We start from the raw sequence: 8,882 nt of genomic DNA, 5'->3' as shown, positions 1-8,882 counted from the left end.
ACATATACAAAATGTGCATACGCTAAACATACGTGTTTTAGTGGTTATATCATTTTAGGGGTTTTTGTGTTAAAATCGGTTGAATTTATGATCATGATTGCAGATGTTGAACATTGTTTTCCATGACAAGTATTGTCACCATCATCACGCTAATATATTTGTCCGTTATGTATTTAAATAGTAGTACGCCAAAATTGGTACATTTACCGTAGCTTCTGTATGATAATTGGTTGATGATTTTTTAACATTTGATTCTGTCCTTGATACATACGAGTTTGGTGATGCTCTTATAAGTTGGCTTATTCCAGAGATGCTGTGGACTTGAATTAATGTCTGCTATATATCCGTGAAATATTCCACAGTGTAGATATGATGATTCGCTAAAACTCGCTATAATCGCCGGCTCGTCTTTTTACTATATATGTGTAAAGTTCTTAAGCTAATACATTGCAGCTGTTTTAATTAAACCTAGTTCGCGGTTAATAATATCGCACATCTGTGTCTTGTACATTTGTTATATAAATATTCGCTAGGTATTCATTTTCGAGCTAAAGTTAAGCTTGTGAAATCAAATCTTCCTCGAATATATCCAACTATTCAGTATGCATAAACAGAGGAATTCTCAGACAGAAACATGTTCACGTAATTTTTTGGGACTAAAAAGAGCGTTGATGTTTGCACAAATGTTGTCAACATTACAAGGAAAATTGATAATGAACGTACAATTATATAAAACACAAAACATTATTTAATAATTTTAATACTAAATACATATTCATGAAAAGTACTCGAATTAATGTCTTAACATACATCCAGTGTGTAAGTAGCTGATAAAATGAGAGAAAATCCAGGAAGAAATTGTATACTGATTAATGTAATGTTATTTGATGTTTGTATTCAACTTTTTCACTTCTGATTAAAGTTTTTTCAACAGAAATTCAATAACGGATTAGTGAAGTAGATGTGCATGGTCGACAGCCGCTGGATTTCATGGAGACAATTGGGTATCGGGTCCATGGTGCTCTGAAAAAAAACTCATTCATGTACAAGGCAAAATAAACTAGTTTCAAAATCGTTTATACGGACAATAACGTTAACTTATAACTAGAAATACAGCTTCAGTATATAACACTATAGAAGAAGTAACATGAATATAGTCAGTACCTTTGAGAATTAAAATGGTAATAATCTGTTGTCTTATGTTTATCTATATATTGCGTCTGGTGACGATATAGTCATTCAAGAAATAATGTCATACGACATTGGGATGTTGGATGCTAGGATCTTTTAACAAATAAGGTCATACGACATTAGGATGGTGGATGATAAGATCATTCAACAACTTAGTATGGGATTTTGACCAGCTAAGACCAGAATATATACGGACGGAATAGAACACCGATTCGGGACTAAATGGGTGTTCTGTGGTAAATAAATATCTCATTTATCTATATATGTAAGGTAGGTGTTATGTTGCGCTCGATTTTATTGTGTTTGCACCAACATCTTAGCGGCACCAAACGGTGTCGGATAATTCCGTTTTCTATTTCCATACAGTAGTACGTTCTTGTCCTACATCAGACATGTTAGACTGACCCCCTGTCTCTAGATTATATGTATTAAAATTATAAAAATGAAATTGAGTTTTATGATTTTGGTCCCTGAGATATGTCTGATTCTAAATTCCAAACTAGGGGCAGATAATCTAGTATTAGAATTTAGCTTGGCAATTCTAAAAAAAACAAACAAAAAAACTTAGGATATGTTGGCCAGTCTACAGACATGTAGTCGGGGCCAGGGAAACTAGGGCTATCAACAGCTAAGGTCATTTGTCGACTGTTCATTCCTGAAGTGGCCACAACTTCAAAATCATTAGGTTGCATTAGTTTGATAATGTAAGGAATACAGCATCGAATCATACGCTGATTATATCAAACAGAAAAACTACATATTAAACAGAATATATACCTCCTTTGTCAGTATGTGCATTATATTATTTTGTTGGTATTTGACATGATAAATAGCTGACATGGAAGGCAATCGCCAATAATCCAGCAGAAGATGCTGACAAATGCGACTCTATAGCACATGGTTTGTCTTACCACAATGTCATCATACGCATAATGTTCCATTCGTGGCGATGATATGTCTGTACCGATAGCCCATCCAAAGCCGTTCAGCCATCCTCGATTATATAGTAGGAAGACGGGGAAGAAATCGTCACATGACATGTTGGCGTTAATGTTATACCAGTAATGTACACCTACATAGCGGAAGAATTAATGAATTGATCATTGTATAGCAATGAGAATCCATAAATCATTGAATTAACGGCACATATTTTTAAGTATGCTTTGACTAACGTTTACTGCAAAAAGAAAATAGTTTTACAAAGAAGATATTTCATGTGTTGCATATAATTATATTTAAAAAAAAAAGATATATATTAATCGTTAATTAATTATTACTATACATGTCTTTATCCAATTATCTTTCTTCTATTGATATAGATATATATTAATCATAGATATGCTGCAATTATGATGAAAACATACCCATACTGAAGAAACAGTGTCCCCTGGTCCATTTAGTCGAAGCTAGTTCCGGTTCGCGCATAGGGATTTCCAGAAAATTTGTATCGGCATCAGTACCATTTTGGATATAGAGGGCGCTGCCAGTACCTTCAAAGTCAAACTGGTGTCTGGTTCTGCCGTATTTACATGTAATGGCTGCAAAATAATCGATTCATAATGAAAATCACAAGATACAACATAAGCTATAAAAACTGTTTTTCTGAGGTAGAAGAACACATATGAGAATAACGAATTATTTACATAGTCTCAATCCCTTAACAGTATATACATTGTAAAGAATTTCTCATCAAAACAATATTGTTTTGAAAACTTAGTCTTTGCGAAATTCAGTACGTTGAATTTTTAACAAAAACATAACATACTGACAATGTAATTATTCGATGTATGTATTTAATCAGGTTATCATTTAAAAACAATAGTCTTTGTACAATGATGAATATGAACACCCAAATTATTTAGTACAGAAATGATTACATCAAAACCAATTCGACCAATGTTTCCATCACGAGAACAGGATAACCACATATATTGTTGACAAAGCTGTGTACATTCTAAGTTTACCTGGGTTTGTGAAGTAGGCAGTCAGGAAATACATATCTCCGATACGTATGAATGTTTGGTTTATCTGATTGTGAGGAGGAAACGCATCACTCTCATTATAAGGGACCTATAACAAACAAACCATGACACGATGTACTGTAAATGTACTGAATTTAGCGTACTCAAATTTTAGTGTATATTGAATTTATAGCAGAAAAGCGCGCCAATATTGTATACCACAGAAATAGCTACCCAAAGTGCTTTTAGCGCATGATTTATCGCAAATATCACTAAAATAAGATTAATTCAAAATATGTATGTTTACAGTATAACATTATACAAATTAGCCACAAAGACCCGATAGCCCTTTAAATAATATATTTACTTAGGTATATATTAAGGAGTTTTGCTGATTTAAGTATACATTCGGCGTTCAACTGGCCGAAAGGTATTTTTGGCAAAGCAATTATTCCAATGCCTGATTATGTGTTAGATACACCTCTGTGAAAGTTTATGTTATGATGCAATTTGTAAAGCGCTAGAACTTCTAAAATATATAAAGAATATTATCAGTCTACGAAAACAATATATTAGTATTTACATCTGCATATTCTCTTACAAATAGACTAGGATAATGCCACTCTATATTCAAAGAATGAAAGAGAGGCTGTCGGATTGTTTTTAATTTACAAGTCAGATGAATATTTATTCGACTTTTATTGTAAATGGTGACATGAAGCATCATGTTCTAGTTGTCAAACTTAGAATAACTTTCAGCTACAATGTTAACCATCTTTTTATTGCTAATAATTTTGAGATCGTCATGTGACTTGGACGTGCTTCGAGATCACGTGATTAAATACTCACGCCTATCTGTATCCCGGCGATGAACCCATTGACCCCGTACAGTAGGACTAGAGCAAAGTCTCCTTCCTTTACAAATCTTTTCCCGTTGATACCGGGAATATCTATAAAAAGTCACGTGTGAGTGAAAGAATCTTGCTTGACTCATCATATTTAATCAAAACCTAAACCTAAACCAGAGGATTTTAAAGGAATCATTCATACAAATTTGCAGGAAGAGTCACAACGAATATTTTAATATCGAAATCCAAGAAGGCACTTCGCGGCCATTTGGAATTTGATCAGCCTGGTCATAAATAGTTTCCAGAACACATACATGGCCAGATAGATACAGGCATTCAAAGGACCTGTATGACAATAAGCCACCTGTATCTCAATGCCGGATAAAATGAAAGTTTCTACTGCATAGTATTGAAGTTCTTAACGCTTTCCTGTCACCTGTCACGATGCAACTTGGTTATCTTTTCTGTAACCGAGAACAGGTGACATATTTTACACAATTTTCTCTAAAGACAAATAAATTCACACATACTTTTCTTTATAGATCTCACGCTGATTACGTAAGCGATTAAATTTGTATCAATATAATATATATATCTACTATCAATTGATGTTTCACTTTCAAAATATCCCACAATACTGTTAAACGTCCGTTCTGTCCTTTACAAGCCGATCCGATTTTAGTTAAATAGTATTATTTCATTCCGTATATTATTCCTATAGTAATATTTGTATATATTAGTATCATTGTTATAATATTAGTATTGTTATATATTAGTATTATGTTATTATCATCGTATTATTACATATTGATATAATCATATATTAGTATTATGCAATTATATTAGTGTTATTATGTATTCGTATTATTGTTATTGCATTATTATTACTATATATAAGTATTTTGTTCTTATATTCGTATTACATGTATTATATATTAGTATAATATATATTAGTATTATGTTGTCATATATGTGTTATCATATATTAGTAGTCTGCTATTTTTATTAGTATTACTTATTATTTTTGTATCATTATACGTAATATTTGTATTATATTAGTATTTCGTTATATGTATATATTAAGATTGTGTAATTATAGTGATATTTGTACAGTGTATCAATATTTCATATTAGTTATAGTGTTCTTTAGTATACCTTCATATTTTGTATCGTCTATATTCCCTTCTCACTTCACCTTATCTAATGTAGATGAATAAGATTCCATCTGGTATAAATTAAACTATAGCCGTCAGCTGAATTCTTTGGACTTAAGACAGAATAACGATGTCGATTTCTGCACATTAAAGCTAACTGCACAAGTAGTGTTAAGTATTGATTGTTATATATAGATGAAAACATTTCTTACCCCCGCAGTCCGACACCATAGTGAACCCTCCAGCGATTGCCTTATTAACAGTCCTTGGCATTGATGTATATACATAGGTACCAATCGGGAAAGGATACCATGTCACTGTCAACGTTAAAAAACAATAGCAGGTAATATGTAACAACAGACAATACTAATTAGTAGTTTACAGTTTAACAAGTGATAAGTTACAACAGACAATACTAATTAGTAGTTTGCTGTACAATATGTGATAAGTTACAACAGACAATACTAATTAGTAGTTTGCTGTACAATATGTGATAAGTTACAACAGACAATACTAATTAGTAGTTTGCTGTACAATATGTGATAAGTTACAACAGACAATACTAATTAGTAGTTTGCTATACAATACGTGATAAGTTACAAAAGACAATTTTAATTAACTGTTAATTGCTATAGCGATGTTTCCTGTTCCTGAAGAATCTTTTAGTATTAGACGCCCTTTTGTCTGACGATTTTTGATTAGCTCGTTAAAATTACAAATAATATTGCTCTATTGCGCAGTTTATGATATTAAAGGACGATTAAAATATCATCATTATTTAAATCAACATACGAAATATATCTCTTCTGTCTCATATGCTGAAAATGTAGCAATTAACGTCAATTGAAATATTCTGTACACTTTTCGCGCGCAAATTATTCCTGTTCTCAGGATACGAAAAATATCGCCAACTGGTATATTTAGTTTGGGGTCTCTTTTCGATGGTCTAAAGTAACACTTATTCAATGAATTCTGAGCCATGAATTGTGAAATAATAAACCTGGCATAAAATCTTAATAATATTTGCGTAGGAGTATCAGTAGGTCATTTTGGTTAATTTTCTGCTTTCCTGGAAGTATGTCTGAAAAGAATATATAACAGTATATACCAAATGACACAGGAAGACAATTTTATGACTTATGTCCTTACCGCAGGCCTCGTACTCACGATTTCCAGCGCCTAATTTCCCAGGCAGAAATACATTTATATATATATATATAGCTTTATAGCTTACAAATACAGCACCACATCCACGTTTTGAAAAATCATATTACAGTATATATGGAAAAATGAATTTTCTGCTTATTATACTACCTCGTTCGGATATTTAAAACCTGCCATTCTTTTGTCTGCTCTTTTTAGGTCACCTGAGACCTATTCTAGTTGCCGTTGTAGTGTGTCGTCCGTCGTAGGTCCTTAAACAATTTACATTTTCGACTTCTCCAAAACCGCTCAACCAAATTCAATAAAATTAGGCAGGAAGCTTCTATGGCTAAAGGTCAACCAATATTGTGAATTATATGGCCCTCACACCCCAGGGACCTGAGGGGCAGGGCCAAAATGGGTCAAATTGACTAAAATTTCCAAAATCTACTTCTCTACTCTGAGATATGGTGGTATCAATCACTCTTCATAGACGAAGGGTCTTAAGGTGCGTTACCAAAATTGTGAATTTCATGACCCCGGGGTCTCACGTTTGCCCCTTCGATATCACATTTTTTACTATTATTTGTTAGATTTGGTCAACATTATCAGCATGGAATGACAGCTTAATGATAATACCCATTAGACTGATCTGTGGGACCAAAAATTGTGAATTAAATTAACTGAAATATTTCAAATCTCAGGGGACCGTTAAGGCCCACGGACCTCTTTTTAGTATACAGAAAATAACAACATGGTTTAGTCTGTTTCTTGGTAAGATATATACAGAAGGCTTGTTTAATCAAGGGATTTAAGATAATGCTATACGTTAAACAATTCATCCTTATTCAACGGAACCATTAAACACCATATGGAAATTAACCTATTTTGCAAAACAAATATAAAGATACTTATTAAATATACAAGAAAAAGAAACCTTAATTAATATTGTGATGGCGTATACATGCTCTTAACCTCCTGTCTTCAACCCTTCCATTGGCAAGGTGTAGTAAATGTCTACAAATCATGCCTACGCCCTATTACATAATGATATGATAAAGTATGCATATAAAACACTTACTTCTGAACAAATTCATCAGATACTTACATATTTTATTTACTGGCAAAGGTTAGCATAAGTAAATGTATCTCTTAACTTAATTAACATTATTCCATCTAAACTCTCCATTTCGTTTATGATATACACGTTTTGGAATAATATTTTGTACTGTAAACTGAGCCTTTTGTACAATCATTGTATCAATGCTCTATTAACATGTTTCCTCATCATTGTAAAACGGAACAAAAATGCAAACCTCTGAGATTGTTCCAGTCTGGATCTGAAATAAAAAAACAAAAAAATCAGTGAGGTTGATGTATGCTTTGGACAAAATCTGTATGCATTGCATTTCATTGCACTGGCGTGTTATTTATAGCAGGTAAATATTCAAGAGAAAATGTATAATTTACCTGAATACATAGTCAAAGCAATAGCCAATTAATTACATTGAGAGTATTTGTTCTGTTGTACAAATATGCGCTACGCAATAAACTACATTGTATTCGGATGCTCTTTATCTATCATTTTCATGAAGCACAAGTGTATTATAAATTGTTACACTGCGTAACCTTTACAAAACATTGCTAAAATATAGAACGCCATTTTTGTACAATTGTTATTTTTCCCAATATTTCTAACTACATTTTTTTTCTGTTTGTATTGACAGATTAATCAGTCGTGGGTTCAATTACATGTTAATGGTAATTCGATACTTTGTAATGTGTAATTTGATTAATTACATTAGCACGTAATTGAATCCATGGCTGATTAAGCCCCCAAAACCCCCAGAATTATATGAATTCACACACATAATATATTAAGTTATGTAAATATGCATAGAGTATTCTAAGCAGTAATAGTAAACTTTTAAAACGTCTAAAGCATATTCACATCTGAATATAAAATTAATGAGATTACTTACATGTCTCCCGCCGGTACAAATATCCGTCACTATCTGCGATAGCGTAGCATGACATAATCAACAAAAGAAGACGCATTTCAACAGATATCAGTTAGCAAGAGTGCCCAAAGTCGAACTGGCGTGTGGCTAGCTGGGTGAGTCCAAGCCAAACATAAGTACTGCGCTGTGTTTAATCACTCATTTCGAATATGTGCTTCCGGTCTTCGCGAAAGTTCTTGTTAACTGTCAACATATTTAAAGTTGTAAGGCTCGGTAGCGTGCGCCTGTTTTAACACATATAGTTTTGCAGTGTGTATTTCTCGATGCTGAATATCCGAATCGGAAAATATAACGTTATATGAAGGTTTGTATACAGTAGACTGTTACACCTAGGCCATTGTGTAGTTAATCAAAATGTATGTTTAATTCAATGTGTTCTTATTTCGACATATCTGTTTAGACAGTGTTATATTTTCAAGAATTATATATTTTCTTATATACTGTTATCTTCTATTATGCTTCACTCTGCATATTTATAAATTAGTGATACATTAACGTTTAGCAATTTTAATTAAATCATACCTTCATACTTGTACAATAACCAATGTTATTCGTGGACACATT

The 8,882-nt window shown here is 32.5% G+C and overlaps 1 protein-coding gene across 1 annotated transcript; it reads right to left on the bottom strand.

Annotated features, from left to right (window-relative positions):
• Positions 1–747: 747 nt before the first annotated feature.
• On the bottom strand, positions 748–8,506 carry LOC117339372. The gene is made up of 8 exons (XM_033900926.1): positions 8,280–8,506; positions 7,614–7,637; positions 5,367–5,471; positions 4,002–4,102; positions 3,156–3,261; positions 2,556–2,729; positions 2,103–2,263; positions 748–1,023 (listed from the first exon to the last, which is right to left on the bottom strand). Exons 1-8 carry the CDS (start codon positions 8,353–8,355, stop codon positions 928–930), a joined length of 843 nt encoding a protein of 280 aa, XP_033756817.1. The 5' UTR covers positions 8,356–8,506; the 3' UTR covers positions 748–927.
• Positions 8,507–8,882: the final 376 nt, after the last annotated feature.

Source organism: Pecten maximus, chromosome 12 (assembly GCF_902652985.1).
Source record: "Pecten maximus chromosome 12, xPecMax1.1, whole genome shotgun sequence".
Lineage (NCBI taxonomy): Eukaryota > Metazoa > Mollusca > Bivalvia > Pectinida > Pectinidae > Pecten > Pecten maximus.
This window is presented reverse-complemented; position numbering and strand designations above follow the sequence as displayed.

Excerpts from the sequence above, each read along its gene's own strand:
- LOC117339372 (XM_033900926.1), bottom strand. The coding sequence starts at position 8,355 with ATGCGTCTTCTTTTGTTGATTATGTCATGCTACGCTATCGCAGATAGT. Across the intron at positions 2,730-3,155 it reads TGCCTACTTCACAAACCCAG|CCATTACATGTAAATACGGC; the intron begins GTAAACTTAGAA and ends ATTATTTTGCAG. Across the intron at positions 2,264-2,555 it reads ACACTGTTTCTTCAGTATGG|GTGTACATTACTGGTATAAC; the intron begins GTATGTTTTCAT and ends TCCGCTATGTAG.